This window comes from Pituophis catenifer, unplaced genomic scaffold (genome assembly GCF_029215685.1).
Source record: "Pituophis catenifer annectens isolate HBS135680 unplaced genomic scaffold, rPitCat1.0.hap2 SCAF_2, whole genome shotgun sequence".
Classification (NCBI taxonomy): Eukaryota; Metazoa; Chordata; class Lepidosauria; order Squamata; family Colubridae; genus Pituophis; species Pituophis catenifer.
Genome location: NW_027256882.1, coordinates 86,026,035 through 86,044,218, shown reverse-complemented (window position 1 = coordinate 86,044,218; position 18,184 = coordinate 86,026,035). Strand labels below are relative to the sequence as shown.

Genomic DNA, 18,184 nt, shown 5'->3' with positions numbered 1-18,184 from the left:
TTTTGCAATTCCAAATAAACCCTTCAGCAGAGGGTGAAATATCACAGGGCAAAGTTGGAACAAATCACTCATTGTCTAGGCTTGATGAGCCAAACCGCACTCCTTCTCGTAACCCTGAAATGAATCTGAAAAACTAAATGATCCTCTGTGAAATATGGAGGAAGGGCCTATTCAAAAGAAGCTAAACTCTGCCATCTGGTGGACACAGAAAGGACCCTATCTTTTAGCACCATGGAGACTGCACTTCCCCCCTCAGATCTGGATGATTTACATAATTTTCCTTAATGGGTCTACAAATGTAAATATATTGTGAAACAGAATGATGCCACCTTGCAGGGTGGATAAAAATCAATGGTTTTTTTTTTTAAAAAAATAAATAAAAAATCAGATTTTTTTTTATTTAAATCGGATTTTTTTTATTTAAATTGATTTTTTTTATTTTTATCGAATTTATTTTAATAAAAAAAATTGGGGTAAAAATCTATCGTAAGATAGTTTTCTATTTAAGATACATAAATAATTTAATTTATTCAGCATGAAATGGAGCTTAGTTATGTAGCATGAGGCTGTATATTCTGCAACACTGGGACTATCAGTGGGTCAAAGGAGTAGCACAGATGACAGTTGCTTTTTAAAAATTATGATTTAAATCGAGTTGATTTAAATCAAGCCTTTTTACTAGTGATTTAAATGATTTAAATTGTGATTTAAATCAACTCGATTTAAATCAAATCCACCCTGCCACCTTGTAAGGTAAACTTGTGCATAAGTTACTGCCGTTTAAAGGAAGTTCCTGGCCAATAAAGACAAACACAATTATTTAATTCTATTTATGCAACAAGAAAAGTGCCTTTACCACACATGATGAAGCAACTCATAGGGCCCAGTTCCTGTGTCTGCAGAATATTCCCATACTCTATAGGGCAGGGCTGTCAAACTCCCGGGCCGGATGCATCACGCTCTGGCCATGCCCATGCCTGGTTTAGCGAAGGGAATTAAAAGTCCCGATACATCATTCGACTCTGCCGTGACGCGAGTTTGACAACCCTGTTATAGGGGATTATCAATTGATAGTGGTTTTTTACCACATTTTTCCTCAATTTGTAACCACCTCATGGGTTGAAGCATTTAACCCATGTCACGTATGGCCCTATCTCTATTCAACTGTTGAATAGAGTGGAGCATTGAAAGACTTCAATTTGGTTGGTGGCCTGCTGATGACTCCTACAGTATTATGGGTAACTGGTCTCCTATAAGTTTATAGGTCACTTTTTATTGCAATAGGACATTTGGCTTCCTCTTATTTACATAGGAAGTCACAGCACAGAGGTTTAAATCTTATTAAGGAATTTTTAAAATCAGTTTCTAAACACAATAGAGAGCCATTTAGGTGTAGTGGTTCTGACACTGGGCTAGAAACCATACAACCATAAATCCTAGTCCTACCTTAGGTACAAAGCCAGCTAGGTAACTTTGGGCCACTTACTCTCATGCCTCTGAAGGAGGCAATGGCAAACTTGAAATCTTGTCAAGAAAACTGCAGAGATGCATTCAGGCAGTCCCTGAGAATTAACACTTACTCAAAGACACACACACACACACACACACACACACACACACACACACACACACACACACCATCGCACAACACAGACTTGAACTTGAATTTTTCCTTTCTGATCCTTTACTGTCACCATTACAATATTAGTACAATGACTCTAGAACTTTTGTTTTAACCTAACCCAACAACTCAAAGATAATAAATGATCAGTGTGCCAAGATTAGCAAGATCAATAAAAGTGGCAGTGGTGGCATTACTGGTAGAGATGTCCAAGGAAACCACCGTTAACTTTTACTTAGATCTCAAATGGCCAACCAGTAATGAAAAAGGCCATTACCATGGCTAATGGAAGACAGGGGACTAATATACTAGTGCCGATAATGCAAGCTGGAGCTTACCAGACTCAAAGAAGCAGTTACTGTCAGTCTTAATTAAATGATGCCTCGCAGGTCATAAAGAGTCAGAAGTAACTGAATCTCTGAACAAACAGAACCACAAGTATAGGCATATTCTGGGATATACAAACAATTTTATTGAAATTTAACAAAATTCAACAAATGCACTTCAAGGCAGAGGAAAGAGATATTGTACATGTTTGCCTCCAGGATTCCTTTCTGTGTGCTACAAGAACAGAAAGGGCAGTGCCAGTGGGTTCAGTTCTACACAACCACACGCACAGAAGGACCATTAAAATGAAATAGAGCTTTTTGCTTATTCCAAAGATAGTGATATATATCAATATTTTTGTCTATATACCATCATCTGCTTTCACAGTATCAGCATCCTATATAAAGTAGTCTCCACAAGCCCTCTCCCTCATCACAGCTGCCATTTGCACGAGGAGCTGAGGTGCTATAGAAAGCAAGATGAGAGGGATGGCAGAATCCCAGCAGAGCAACTGCACAGCTGGAGACACAGTGGACAGGCAAGGGGATGGCCTTGGAGAGTTGAAGAGATGTCAGCTGCCGATATTCTCCTAGGAATCTACTGCAGCTTAGGAGATGTCAAGCTCGGCAGAAATGAGACCTCCTTTGCACAGAGGCTCCATTTAGATGCCAGTCAAAACAACAGTGGGAGAAACTTGCTGTGCAAGTCACAAGGAAAATGAAATCCAACACAGCACAGTACTTTTCTGATCACAGGGCATTTGCTTGCTCAAAAAATAACCACTGGAAGAACATAAACCAGGTATTTTAGAAATGTAGATACGAGAAAGACTGTAACCAACATGCCTTCCACTGTCTCCCATGAAGAAAATCTCTAGATTGGGGAGTAGAATATTCCATTTTGAAGATAAAATGTGACCCAACACTAAGCAAACTGCTTCTTCCGACCTACTTTTGAGGTAAGCTTCTTAATAAGCAGCCTTCCGCTCAATTACTCAAGAAGTAGCATAGTTCAGCTCCTTGATGACAACCTATGATTCATTATGGACCATCGTGCTGAGATGGGAGCATTTGTTGGTCCAGCACGTTTGCAAACTCATCTCGATCCGCAGGATGCTCTTGTTTCACTGCAATGACATTTCTTTCCCTAATAAAGATCAGAAATGTCAGATTCTGATTATCACTTTACTCACTTTAAAAGTGAATCAAATTTCAGATTTCACAAGGGGGTGTTGGCTGTTTGTACACTTTCTATTGACAGGATCATACAACTGGTAAACTCATAACCTGATTATGCAAAGCAGTGGCAACTGAGGAAACAAATGGGAACTATGGTCCAAGTATCAATCCTAATATGTAACACAGACTTATAGCTAAGAGGAGCAAAGATAAGAAAGTGAATAGGTAGACCTCTGTCAGCATTGCTGTATGCAGTCTGTGGCCCTTTTACTTAGGCTTTTAATGCTTAAAAATGATTTCTTTGCATGAGCGGAGATGAAAGGATGCACATTAATTAATATTGCGATGCAACTGTGTACAAGCTAATTATACTGAACATTGAGGTAGCAATGCCTGAAGTGCTCAGAAAGGCAATGACACACTCTGGGAAAGAAATATGATGTGCAATGAACCCACCCATACTCCAGTTTTAAAGCTTAATACCAAGTCCGATGGGTGGGTAAAAAGGCAGGCAGGCAGGCAAGGATCGTTTGGCTGTACATTGCATATGAAAGCCTCTTTGTAAGAGTGCCTTTAATGGGGTTTGCCTGATCACCTCTCAGCAGCAGATAGCTGTACATCGTGAAAGCAAGAAGCCTGGGATGAAGAGGTAGGCATACTGCTTCAGTACTTGCTCAGCTATCAGTACCATAGCAAAACATTCCACATTCATACATCGGGGAGAAGGGTAAGGCCCTTCAAAATAGAAAAGATGTAACTCTCCTTCCAAGTGTGCTTGCATTCTCCCCCATCAGACACTACTTGGTCCAATCCAAGGAGTCTGCCAAAGGAAGATCACAGGATTTTGTTATTATTTGCCAGCAGAGGGAGATGAAGGGGAAAATGCACAAGCCAAATTAGGTGGCAAACATTTTGACCAAAGTACTATGGTCTTAGTAGAGACAATATAAACTAAGAAAGAGATGGAAACCTTTGGCTCTCCAGCAATCCCAGACAACATGGCCGATGGTGGAGGATGCTTGAATCTGCAATTCAGCAACACATGGAGGACCATAGATGGAGGCTCTCCATGTGCAACATGGGAAACCAATATGGGAACAAGTTATTCTACCACAAGAATGAAGAGAGAAGTCTGTTCTCCTGACATGGGGCTCTCCAGAGAAGATGCTGGATTATGAATCTCATCAGATCCAGTTAGCAAAATCCCTGCCCTACAGTCACTGTGCTCTAGCATTTATTGGAGGGCTCTAGGTGAGGGAAGGATGCCCTCTTGAAAGACAAATGCTTCCTAAGATGTAATCTATTTGGGGCGCTTTAACAGAAAAGCTTCATATCCGGATGCTACTTCACACCTTCTATCTTGCAAAGTTCAAAAAGATGAAACCTGCAAAGGAAATAGTGCAACTCCCAAGGGAAATATAACAAAGAGAGGACAACCTACTTGTCTGTTTCCTACGACCACTTCAAAAATGATTCTGTTTTGAACAGTTTATTAAGTGCAACATTACTCTCCCTGCCTCCACAAAGATATAGTCGAGTATTAAGTCTTTCGGCCTATGCTTATAAGGTAAGCGGGTAAGTGAGTGGACAAAGAAGCGTAAGAAGTTTTCTGCTCACCTTTACTCATCTTGGAATAGGCTGAAATGTCAGTTATCAACTTTTGTAAAAGCTGACTGGGGTAATCACGCGGAATATCTGTTCCCAAAAAAGTGCAAGTTGGCCCTCTAGTGTCAAGACATTTGATATCTGCTGCCCCCTAAGCATCAATGAGCAGCTGTTAGAAACGTTCTAGTTGACTCAGTGAAGGAAATTTTGAGTAGGCTCCTAATCAAGGCCTGACTTCCCATCTGACACAGGTCCCACTAATATACATCCTTAGACAATATTATGCCTGATAGTCAGAAGTGTGCCCAGTGCCGCAGGTGCTGTCACTGCCTCCAAGCAGAGAAGCCCGCTGTCTGTTCGTGCCCCCAATTCATCCTCTGCAGGGACATGTGGCTGCCTAGCATGGTTTACATGAGGTGCAGTAAAACTGGCCGAATAAGATGTACTGACAGCACACAGTAACTTTCTCTTGGCTCAGACCTCACAGATGATTACAGGGAAGTCCACATGAATCCGAGGGTGCTCCAGTTTCACCATGCCCTGGAACAACAAAGAATACAGCGTGAGTGAAATGTCACCAAAATTAACTTTCAAGAAGAGGGTTGCGATGATCTCCCCACCTAAGACAGATTGGTGCTAAAAAAAATGTCTTGCTCATAACCAAAAATCTGAAAACATTAGAAAAGCAAGTAGGCTATAAGACATGCCATACTGTTGGACTAAAGATGACTTAAAAGTGGTCATTTATCTGCAGAAAGAGACTGAGGAATAGGACCAGAAAGTAGTAAGACCCTTGAAATTTTCATCGAACAGCTTACTTCTATCACTAGAGGGACTAAACTGTTGTGATCAGACAAGCACAATTCTTTCTAATGTGACTTGCACTAGTGAAGTTCACCCCTGAGCTATTTGACTAATGAATCAGGTTGCAGAGCAAACAACAAATATTGTGGATTAGGGAAGAGAGTGATTATGTGCCATCAAGTCATTTTTTACTCCTGGCAACCACATAAAAGGAAAAGAGTAGGGCTAAAAAAAATATTAACAAAGAGGATTAATGTCTCTTATCAAGCTAAAGTTTGCTTAGCCCCCGATTCTCTTCAGCTGTGTTTATCATTTTTAACTACTTCAGAGGTTCTAATCACTGTTATCCTCATCATTCTGTAATTCAGCTATTTTCTACCCAAGAAAGACGTCCAGCTTTTTAAAGAAAACAAAAAACCCATTTGAAAAAAAGGAAGGCCAGTGAATAATTGAGGCAATGTCAGCTGGCGACCCCCAGGGGGAGGGCCTTCTCTGTGGCAGCTCCCGCCCTCTGGAACGATTTGCCCCCAGAGATAAGAAGGATATCGGATCTCCGGGTCTTTCGCCGTGCCCTGAAAACTCTTCTTTTCCAGCAAGCAGGGCTGGCGTGAACCCCGCCCCCTTTTTTAGTTTTTAATTGTTTTTAATTGTTTAGTTTTAATCTGTTAATGGGTTTTAATTCGCATTGTTTTAATTCGGGCCAAAGTATATAATTCTTTTAATTAATTTTAAATTTTGTATTGTTATGTATTTTAGTTCTGGCTGTGCACCGCCCTGAGTCCACTAGGAGAAGGGCGGTATATAAATTGAATGAATGAATGAATGAATGAATGAATGAATGAATGAATGAATGAATGAATAAATAAATAAATAAATAGTTGAATGAATGTGAATGAACACAGCTAAATAAAAGTGCATTAGAACCTGTCTGCAAGATTCTCCCATAGGAAACATATTATCTTCCAGCGCTGCCTCAGAAAATAGGCTTGAGAAAGCTTGATACAGTACAGGAAACAAAACTATTTTCTTATGCAAGTTTTATTCTAGAGATATAACAAACCATAGTACAAAACAAAAGAACCAGTTTGGTGTGCAGATAGTCCTTGCATTATAACCATTTGTTTAGCAATTGTTCAAAGTTACAGCAGCACTGAAAAAAGTAACTTACAACTGATCCTTGCACTTAAAACTATTGCAGCTCCCCTAAGACTAAAGGTGACCAAAATGTGGGCACTTGGCAACTGACATGCATTGACATGGTTCAAGCATCATGTGATTATTCTTTGTGACCTTCCCAGCCAGTTCTTGCAAGCAAAGACAAGGGGGGGAAGCTGGATTCCCTCAACAACCACAAGCTTCACTTCCTACTGCAGTGATTCTCTTAACAACCATAGCAAAAACAGTTGTAAAACTGGGCATGACTCACCAACCAGGCCCCAACTGTGTAAATTGAAGAATATCTGAGGTGCTTAAGCTGCTGGCCTAGAAACTAGGAGACTATGAGTTCTAGACTTGCCTTAGGAATTAAAAGGTGGCTGGTTGAGTTTAGATTAGTCACTCTCTCTCAGCTGAATCTACTTAACAGATGGTGGTGGTTGTTATGGGGAAAATAGGAGCAGGAAGAAGTATTATGTATGTTCACCACCTTGAGTTATTTATGGGGAAAAAAAACAACAGAACTAAAAAAAAATCTTTAAAAAAAGTTGTGCCATCATTATTTTAATATTATTTTTAAACTATAAATGGTAAGTTTCTGAAGTCCAAAATATCAAAATGTTATTCAAAGAACAAAACAGTTTTTCAAGATCTTGAGTTTGTATAGAGCATCAAAAGGAAAGCATTCACAGTTTCGGTGATAGAATTACTACACTGACAGGCCTTCAAAGGCTAGGTCTTCAGAGACAGCATTTCCAATTAACTACGCATTCCTCTGGGCATGCTAGCTAGAGACCAGGGAGAAAAATAAATATTTTATATATGCCATAGGTCACTACAAAAAGAAGAGCAATGTTTGGTCAAAGTAAAACCAAATCAAGTTACAAAAAAAAAAAAAAAAAAAAAAGTACTTTCAAGGATGACAAAGGCACTCTATTGTAATAATTGCCTATTCAGTATAGATGTATGTTCTCTGTTTTTAGTCTCTGGGGTTTCATTTGATTGTTTAAAAAACAAATATGGAATATTCTAAAGATCTGTTTATACTTAAGATTATGTGGTTTACCTTCATAAATGAGGCATTTATTCCTTCAAAGCAGGGGTGAAATGCTCCCGGTTCGGACCGGATCACCTGATCCGGTAGCAATAGAGGCGGGTGGTTCGGAGAACCGGTAGCAAAAATCCCCCCCACCATGCCCAGCTGAGCTGCACAATCATCAGAGGCTTTTTTTTTTTTTACTTTTAAAAGCATTTTTTCTACAACTACAGCCGAAAAAAACGCTTTTAAAAGTAAAAAAAAAAAAAAAAAAGGCCTCTGATGATCACGCGGCTCGTCAAAGGCATCTAAAAGAAAAAAATTCCCTTTTTTTTAAATGCTCTGAAGATCCAAGCTGAGTTCCCTGATCGGCAGCCCCTGCCGATCAGGGAACTCAGCTTGGATCGTCAGAGCATTTAAAAGAAAATAAAGGGGTTTTCTTTTAAATGCTATGGCGATCCCAGCTGAGTTTTAAAAAAGCTTCTGCCGATCAGGGAACTCAGCTGGGATCGTCAGAGCCTTTTGAAAACATTTTTTTACAACCTCTTAGCCAAAGAGGTTGTAGAAAAAATGGTTTTAAAAGTAAAATAAATAAATAAATTAATTAATTAATTAATTAATTAATTGGCCATGCCCACCCAGTCACATTACCCCACCACCACCAAGCTACAGAACCAGTAGTAAGAAATTTCTAGATTTCACCCCTGCTTCAAAGGAATAAATCAACATATCAAAGTTACAATATTTCATTTTGTAGAAATATTTTAAGTGTCAAGTATAGCAAAAATCCCTGATGAGGAAGCAGGCTGAAATAGACTCCTAACTGCAGCAGTTTCAAAATCTCTGCTGCAGAATCAAACATCTTTTCTCATATGGCAGAAAGCCATCTCAAAGGCTCTTATTTTCTTACAATAAATCCAATGGTATCAGCAATACAAAAAACAAGCTTTGCAACATACAGAAATTAATCAAGTTCTCCCTAATCTGGTGCATACTGGATCACAATCTGGGAGCTTCTATCAAGTGTGAAGATGACCAGATTGAAAAGTCTGGATCAAACCATCTTGTTTAGTGTTTTTGAGTCTTACCGTATTTTTCGGAGTATAAGACGCACCTTTCCCCCCCTAAAAGCGGGTGAAAATTTAGGTGCATCTTATACACTGAATGTAGCCCCACTCACCCACTGGCCCCCACCCTTTGGACTCTGCCTCCCAGCAGTTACCTCCTTGCAACAAGCAGCAAGAAGAAACAGCGTGTTTTAGCTTCAGCACAACCTAATTAGCAGAAGTTGATTGGATCGGCCTCCCGATCTCAGCTGTTTTGCGCAGGCCTCTGCTGCTTGCTGCAAGGAGGTAAATTGCTGGGAGCAGATTTTTTTTCTTGTGCTAATCAAACTATGCTGAAAACAAAAATGAAAGTAAAGCAGGCTATTTGCTGTTTGCTGCAACAAGGCAAAATTGCTGGGAGGCAGAGGCAGATTTCTTTTTCTTGTTTTCCTCACCAAAAAAGGTAGGTGCGTCTTATAGTCTAGTGCATCGTATACTCTGAAAAATACGGTAGTTTAAATCCAAAACACAATCATAAACATTACCTGAGGTATCAGGTTCTTGTGAATTCTTTTGAGCTTGGCACGCTTCCTCCCATTCTTGGTGATTATTGTCTCCTCATAAAACTCATGTGCAAGGTCACCATCCTCATCATAATACATAGAGCTGAAAGGAAATGAGAAAATTTGAAAAGGAAGTATCAACCAAAGGCAAAATGATGAAGCAGTGTACAGATCATGTTAACTGTCATTAGGAGGTAGAGAGATGGCATTTGCTGCTGCCAACAGGCCTCAGCTGAACCACGGCAAGACCGAATGGCTTTCAGTGCATGGAGCTTCAAGATCTGGGACTCTGACATCTTTTGACTTCTGGATGGGGTGGCACTATCCCAGGCAGACCTGATTCGCACCTTGGAGGTTCTTCCTGGACTCATGGCTCCTGCTTGAAAAAGAAGTGGCAGTCATGGCTAGGACAGCCTTTGTGTAACTTCAGGTTGTGTACAAGTTGCAGCCTTTCCTGGATCAGGAGTCCCTGTGCTCAACCATTCAAGCCCTGGTCATCTCATGTCTAGACTACTGCAATGTGCTCTACATGGGGCTACCCTTGAAGAGCATTTAGAAGCTACAACTGTATGTGGCAGTTTGGGGAGGGTCCTCTACTAAAATGGCCCACGTTATACCGCTGCTCTGAAAGTTGCTGCCAGTTTGCTTCTGGGTGCAATTCAAGGTGTTTGTTATTACCTTTAAAGCCCTTCATGGCATGGGTCCAGGTTACTTGAGGAACTCTCTTATCCCAATGGGATTGATCACCCATTGCTCACCCATGCCGGCAGAGGCATGCTGCGGACACCTGTCAGTCAGGGAGTTCCAGCTGGTGGAGTCCAGAGCAGCCTTCTCTGATGTGGGTCCTGCCCTTTGGAACATCGTGCCCCCTGGGATGAGGTCTGCTCCTACCCTCCTGACTTTTCCTAAGGGCCTGGAGACATGGCTCTGCCAGTTGATGGGGGTCTCAATTAGGGAGTTTCACGCCGGAAGTGCTGATGGACCAATAGCAGATCCCACCTACCTTCCATCCTGCTCCTTTTATCTCCATCTTTTAGTCATAAACTATTTTAATGTGTTATATATATGTATATGTATGTATGTATGTATATGTATATATGTATGTATTGTGTGTGTGTGTGTGTGTGTGTGTGTGTGTGTGTGTGTGTTTGTATGGTTTTATTGCTTTTAATGTTGTAAGCTGCCCAGAATCACTTTGCAGCGAGATGAAGAGCAAACAGATTTAATAATAAATAAATATTTGTATGATCGTTATTTTTTTCTTTTTAAAAAAATCTTGATTTTCTAAGCAGGACTGAAACATACTTTTAAAACAAACTTTATAGAGTGACATTGATTTCAAATCAAAAAGATGAAGTCCCAAATGGATTTTGCTGCACGTTGGAACAAACAACAATAGTTGTGCATCACTTCTGGCCATGTTCTATGATTTTTCATCATGTTCTAGTTCAATAAAACTTATGCAAATAACTGCCATTTTATATGACACTCATTAACAACACCTAAAATGAAAGAGGAGACTCCTCTTGAGGCTCAATCTATCATTTAAAACTTCAAATATATTTACAGAAATGTGAAATACTTCAAAGATACTTAAACTACACATATTTGTATTTGCTTAAAAAAAAGAAAAAGTAGAAAAACTGTTTAAGTGACAAGATATCACAAGTATGCATTAATATACCATAAATATCCAATATAATGGGGATTAATTCCAAATGGTCTCCTTATACAGGTAGTCCTCACAACAGTTTATTTAGTGACCGTAAAGTTACAACAGCACTGGAAAAAGTGACTTGACCATTTTTCAGAGTTATGATCTTTGCAGCATCCTCATAATCATGTGATTAAAATTCAGATGCTTGCAATTGGTTCATATTTATGACCATTGCTGTGTCCCAAGGTCATACGATCAACTTTTGTAATTTTCTAACAAGCAAAGTCAATGGGGAAACCAGATTCACTTAACAACCAGGTTACTAGCATATCAACTGCAGCGATTCACTTAACAAGTGTGACAAGGTCGTAAAATGGGGTAAAATTCACTTAACAAATGTCTCACTTAACAACAGAAATTTTGGACTGTATTGTGATTGTAAGTCGAGGACTACCTGTATTTCAGAGAAAGATTTAGATCATCATTTGCTACATACATGTAAATTACTTTTTCTGGTAACTGACTGCTTCAAACTGTACACTTAAACAGTTGAAAATATTGCCAAATTTAATTGTAGACACTCTTCACTAACAAACCTGGGTTCTGCAGAAAAACGATGTTCAGATAACTGAAGTTGTTTACATTTGTTTTTTCCATACTTGCAACTACAAATGAAACCAACTTGTATTTTGCTTTAATAATTAATGGAAGCAAAATGAATAAGAATTGGAGAAAGAAACTGGAACAGTCAAGCATATACAAATGAGAAGTAAAATGCTGCAGTCAGACTGCAATGACATTTCATTTAGGAACTCTCAGCCATAATTACACATATCTCAAAGTTGTGCATTTTGATAAATTTAATTTAATTTAATCAACAGGAAGACAGGCATGCCATTTTTGCCTATAATCTGACATGAATTGTCAGATTATAGAGTTGGAACGACTAACAAATCCAACAGCTGACTCAATGTACAAATCCTAAAGCATCCCTGATAGATGGCTGTCCAGGAAACACAACCAAGGAAAGGAAATTACTGAATCTCTGTGTTAAGTTTCACTCTTAAGCCCATTTAGTATCAGCAAAATTCAGCTCAGGAACTTGCTTTTCTGTACTATAATTTAAATTCCTTATTCTGATCTTCGGGATGATGAAGCACTGGACTTTTTTGTAATACGCATTCAGATAAGAGTTCTACTATATTTCTCCTCCCTACTTTCAGCTTTTTCTTTTCAGTGCTAAATATTTCTCAATCTTCTTTATTCATTAGATTTGATATATTGTCCTCTGATCGTCTTCATAACCCTTTTGGGCATTTGATCCCAATTTTTCCTAATATTCTTTAAGGAGTGTTGCTATCCGGATAATTTCCCCATCTGCTAACAGTTATAACTGATTTTGCTCCTGACAATTGAGCTAAATCTGGACTACAAAAACTACTGAATTATGAATGATGTGTTCTTCAAAGATTTTGCAAAATGGGCTGCAAAACAGTTCAGATGGTGAATCGATGTCAGAGTAAAAAGCCATTATCACAAGCAATCTGGAACAAGAGAGCTATAAACTGAGGCTTCTCACTCTCAATAAATGCAACTGATAATAGATCATCAAAATTCTCAAGGAGCTGTAATTATCCTGCAACAATATTCTAAATTAAAGTGCCCCTACCTCTTTCTCCTCCACTGAACTTTCATGGGGGATTTTTTTTTTTTTTACCATGCATATGAAGTGCACTATATATTTTGCAGAAAATAAATATCGAGGAAGCAAGGTCATTTGTTTCCTAGCTCCAGAACATTTCTGCCTTCTATCACAGCAAAATGATCGATTTATTATTTCTCCTGAGGCATTTCTAACAACTGAGAGAGACAGATCATATCTTCTGCCAGCACCTCTATGCTATTCTTTCACTGTTGAGTAAGCAAAAATCTCTAAGGTTGGGAAAGAGGGAAGGAAGAGAAGAAGTGGATGATCAGCAGCAGCCAGGTGGATGGATCCAGTCACAGTGGTAATGAATGCCCCCTTGAAAGGCCAAGTTAAGGACAGATGGTCACGGACAAAATCGATGTGGTCGCTAAGAGTCGGAAGCGACTTGGCACATCATCCCCATCATTCATGGAGTTTTATTTTATTTTTTTTATGTCAAACATGTATAAGATAACAGATATAAGTATAAACATGATTATGAATCATAAGTTAGTTACGAATAAAAGGGGACTTTAGGACAGGGATGGTTGGCACGTTGGTGCACTTATGCATGCCCTTTACAGACCTCTTAGGAATGGGGTGAGGTCAACAGTAGACAGTCTAAGGTTAAAGTTATGGGGGTTTGGGGATGTAACCACAGAGTCAGGTAGTGCATTCCCGAGAAACGAGCTGCCCAAGAACTGGTGGGCTCAAGGCCCTGGCCAGGTTTCCCGAAGTAGCATCTCAGGAGCGGCCCTGTCCGAAACGAGAGCCCCGATGATGGTCTCTGGGTCACCCCGAGGTCGTCGGATGAAGGAGGGAGAAGTACGGGGAGATCGGGCAGCTTCAATCTCCTCCCCCCCATCCCCCCCCACTGCGAGCGACCGAAGCAAGGAGGGCATCTGGAGGGAAGCGGCCGCCGCCCTCCTTACTTGAAGTCCGATGCTCGAAGCAGGCAGGGAAAAAGCCGAGCTTGCAAGACCGCCTTAGCCCATCCGCTCCCCCCACACCCGGCTTCCCTCTTACCCGCGGCGGGTGAAGACGAAGGGGGTAGCCGAGCAGAGTCCCCGAGCTCTTGCCAGCGTCTGATCGCCCGTTGACCTCTCGGAGCCGCCTGGCCCACCCGAGCCAAAGAGCCAGAGGCCTCGAGACTTGGAGCCGCTGGCGCCCATGGCTCAGAGCAGCAGGAGGAGCAGCATGACCGCGAAAGGAGGGACGAGGCGCCCGACGATCCCCGGAGGCCAGCAACGGATCCTTCCTCGCGCCGGAAATTCGCCCCTCCCACTGCGCAACTTCCGGCACCGCCCATTCCGAAAGTCCACTCTTGAGGGGGGAGGCGCCGAGTTATACGAAGGGCTCGAGCGCATATACGCCAATCGCCACTTCCGGTTGGCTCTGGAACTGATAACGCTGACCGCAAACCGGCTGCGAGCGGGCCGCATCGGAGGAATCGTGCTGAGGGATTTGTAGATGTCCCGTTACCCGCTCAAGCGAATTGCCTCTTTTGAAAGGCCCGCGGGGAACGGTTTGATACGGAGCGATCAGAATGCCGTATTTGTTTCTTAGCAGATATAGTATACAGTTCGACAGTCTTGGCAGAACACTGTATTTTCTAATGCTGCCCCATGCTATTAAAACACAAGCCATTTATAATTCAAAGTCATCTATTGTATTAGGGTGCTTTTGTTTTATCTTGAATGCTATTTTATTTCATATATTTTGGATAAAGGAATGATCATCCCACGAAGGTCATGCCAGCCATTTGAATCAAGCTGTTATAGGAGATATGGTTTATCAGCAGTCCATAATATAAGTACCAAGATAATTTTCATGTAAACTTCCTCTCTTCTACGGAGCTCCGGCGGGGATAGGCATTCCTTATTTTGTTGTCCTTATATCCTAGTGAGGTGAGTTGAAGTGAGAGTTAGATCCATAATTGAATCTGTGTTGGACTTAAACTAAACGTGGGTTGCCCCAGTCTATTGTTATACATCTACAGTAAACTGTGCTGGCCAGAAGGTAATTTTAGTAATGCCTGTAGTTGATAATTTGTTACTTGGTAATATGCTACATGTGATTTCACCAATATCTGCACATGAAATACTGCATATTGTTTATAATTGGCTTAAATTCCAGTTTGTTTAGTAGCCACACCACCATTTGCCCAAACCTTCAAGAGGGTACATGAAATAATTTTGTATAGTAGAACAATTAAAAATTTTATGCAATAAATTATGGACTTTAGGCCATGTTTGATATAGGCAAAATAGGATGATGGTGGGTATATAAATAAGTCTTAAGTAGCTTTACTCTTTCATAATGGGGAAGTGTGGCAAGGCAAATGATGAATATTGATAACCTTAAGATTGAGGATTTGAGGATTCTTTCACATTGGAAGATGTTCTCAGATCACAATTGCTATTTCTATATCCATGATGCCATGGGGGTTCCAGCTGAGCTGATTAATTCCACAACATAAGTATCTCAGATCCTTTTCCATGGTAAATATGGCAAAGAGGGTTTCCATTGGAAAGCATTTGTTAGCTATGTAGAAGTAGCCTACTGTATGTTTTGTACATGTATTTGCTATACCAAGTATTAATCTATTTAAAAACACTTGAAAGTTACAGGGTTTGGATAAAAGACCAAGATTTAGATCCACCATATAAAAGAAACATAATGCAGCAATGTAGAACAACATAGCACAGTAGTTTTGCTGCAAAATTGTATCTTAATTGGAAAAAGATAAGATGTAGTATTCATTTTATTTATTGTCTCTCAATAGTCCACAAAAGGCAATACTTCTTCAGCCAGAATCTAAACCGAGCTTTTTAAATGGCTTTTTCCGAAAGAAACAAACCTTGGTTAATACTACACAATAAGTCATTGATAAAATTATTCTGGTTTGTGTACCTAATAAAATCTTTGGCTGAACATATTACTTCAATCAAGCCAATTTTTAGGCACATCAATCAATTTTGGGTTTCAAGGATGGCAGAGGATCAGGATTAAAACACACAGTATGAATATGGTTTGTAGGAACTAATAGATGTGACACTACATGCAGATGCCATTTCTAGGCATAAACTTTGAGCAAGAAAGTAATATTACACCAAATATTTTTCATCCCTGAATCATTTATTGATTGGTATATAAGCAGTATCATTCATAACCTAATCAATCCCCCCAAATGTTTTATCCATTCAATTTTCAAAATAATGAACAATCCTAGTTAACCCATTCACTGTTCAAGACAGTTAACAATTTTAAACAGGATTCCTCAGACGTGGCAGAGGCCTAAGTTTTATTTTTTAAATATTTTTCAACATGCTGACAAATATACTCAACTACTAAATCCCAAAGAGACTTACTGTAGCAATACAAATGCTTCCCATACCACAGATGTTTTGAGCAGCAACTTAGGAAATTTCCTGCTAGGTTCTGCCCAAAACTAAGATGTTCCACAGCCATACATTAAGATCTCAGTCATGCATGTGCCCATATAAAAATAAGTACTCAAAGCTATGATTATAGCAGAAGAGAAGCCTGAGTTCTGAGATTTGTTAAGCAGCTAGCTCCAATCTTTCCATTAAGAGAGCAAAATAAAGGAGAGATATTGGCAGAATATTTTTCCCCACTATCAATGTTTCTGTCAACTGCTTTTCTATAGTTCTGAGAAGGCAAACTTTAGTCTCCATTTCTATGCATGATCAATCTTAGCAATGACTTCATCTGAGAGGCAGTGGATTTCACTTAATCAGACTGACCATGAAGTTCCTACTAAAGATGAGCTTAGACAGGGTTGAATGAATTAGACTAGTCCCTTAAAAGGAATCTTAATTACCTTATATAAAAATAAAAATATTTATATTTTAAAGAAAAGTGCCATGGATGCCTCTCTTCCTGGAATACTTCTAGATTCAAAGCTACTCTAGTTGTTTTTAAGTTAACCACAAATCTTGCCCAATTCCAATCCCAGAGAAACATAACTCAGCAAGTCTTTTACTGTAAAAGTGGCACTAGCTTTTTGGCACTTTTTTCAGTAACAGTGCTATAGTATTGCCCTAAAATCCCCATCTTCAGACACATTCTGCAAACACCTTTTTATTTTCTCACCTGATCCAAATGTGCCATGCATGCAACATTTACTATCCACTCACTCCAAGGGAGCACACATATGCACTGATCAAAGGCTCACAAAGAGATCCATACATCCCTGCTGTCCCTTCCCCACCACCTCCAGATACATTCATCCCACAGACAGTCGAAGGATCACTTCATTTGCAGTCTACTTGGCTTCACTGCTTTTGGCATCTGTTCTTTACTGGAGTGCTGGGTGTGGGATATAGCATTTTATCAGCCAGGGGTGCGAGCAGCTAGAGCCTCTTGCATTTTTTGGCGACAACGGGCATATTTCTGCAGAATCTGCCGAGTATGCTCCTCTTCTTCACGCTGCAGGATACGCAGAAAATTCTGCAATTCAGGCATGCTAAAGGCATCCCACTGCAAAAAGCAAGGAAATTGAAGTAATTATCACGTGTTTGTATCATAGTGATGAGCTTACGAGTACGACCACTAATAGAGATATATTTCATCACCTTTTACATTATTTTTCTAGAATCTAAAATAAAGGACTAATCCTAACAAAAGATTCTGGCACAGAAAAAGCAGGGGACCACTATATCTCTTATGCATAACACAAAATATACCCTTTGTCAATGGCTCATGTTTAAAAGAAACACACAAAAATAGTACAAGGGTATGATACGAATCAAAGTAGAAGGCAAATTGGTAATTTCCTGTTCTACAGTTTACAAAACAGCTTTGAGTATGGCTTTAAATAATGTCCAGTTTGGTGTTCGTTCTTAATGCAGAAAGAAGAAATATTTAGTAAATTTAAATACTTATGAATATCTCAGAAAGTGGCAGCACTTGAACAACGTTGTCTGGATTTGGAAACTACCATATTTTTCAAACTATAAGACGCTCCGGACTATAAGACGCACCTAGCTTTTGGGGAGGAAAACAAGAAAAAAAATCTGCCTCTGCCTCCCAGCAATTTGCCTCCTTGCAGCAAACAGCCTGGTCAGTTTCAGCACAGACTGATTTAGCAGAAACAGCTGCGGTTGGATCTGCCTCCCGGAATACCGTCTATCAGCTTTTCCAGGCTGCGGGGATCACCCATCACCACCGTTGCTGCCTATCGCCACCGTGTGCCCCATTTTCGGCATCTGCACATCGTTTTCAGCCTCCATGCGCCCCATTTTCTTTCTCTGCGCGTCCCGTTTTCAGCCTGTTTCAGGGGGCAGGGATAGGTGGCAGCGGCAATGGGCAGCGATGCCGACAATGGACAGTGGCGATCCCTGCAGCCTGGAACAGCTGATAGGCAGTATTCCAGGAGGCAGATCCAACTGCCAATCAGCTGCTTGTGCTAAATCAGGCTGTTTGCCTGCAAGGAAGCAAATTGCTGGGAGGCAGAGGCCAAATGGTGGGGGCCGGCGGGTA

At 40.3% G+C, this 18,184-nt stretch overlaps 2 protein-coding genes across 5 annotated transcripts in view; both read right to left on the bottom strand.

Moving 5' to 3' along the window:
* Positions 1-2,070: 2,070 nt before the first annotated feature.
* Positions 2,071-13,945, bottom strand: TUSC2 (tumor suppressor 2, mitochondrial calcium regulator). 3 transcript variants are annotated; one of them, XM_070937079.1, is made up of 4 exons: positions 13,706-13,945; positions 9,318-9,438; positions 5,212-5,271; positions 2,071-3,094 (listed from the first exon to the last, which is right to left on the bottom strand). In XM_070937079.1, exons 1-4 carry the CDS (start codon positions 13,849-13,851, stop codon positions 3,044-3,046), a joined length of 378 nt encoding a protein of 125 aa, XP_070793180.1. In that variant the 5' UTR covers positions 13,852-13,945; the 3' UTR covers positions 2,071-3,043. The 3 variants fall into 3 exon arrangements, 2 of the variants coding, with proteins under 2 accessions (XP_070793180.1, XP_070793181.1); XR_011599992.1 differs by having other exon boundaries at positions 3,047-3,094; positions 4,744-5,271; XM_070937080.1 differs by having other exon boundaries at positions 2,071-5,271.
* Positions 13,946-15,796: 1,851 nt separating this feature from the next.
* Positions 15,797-18,184, bottom strand: part of RASSF1 (Ras association domain family member 1) — a 32,797-nt gene continuing 30,409 nt past the window's right edge. For both annotated transcript variants that reach the window (XM_070933729.1, XM_070933728.1), the window contains one exon: positions 15,797-17,182. In XM_070933729.1, coding sequence (XP_070789830.1) covers positions 17,036-17,182 — 147 coding nt within the window. In that variant the 3' untranslated portion in view covers positions 15,797-17,035. The remainder of the gene's footprint in view (positions 17,183-18,184) is intronic.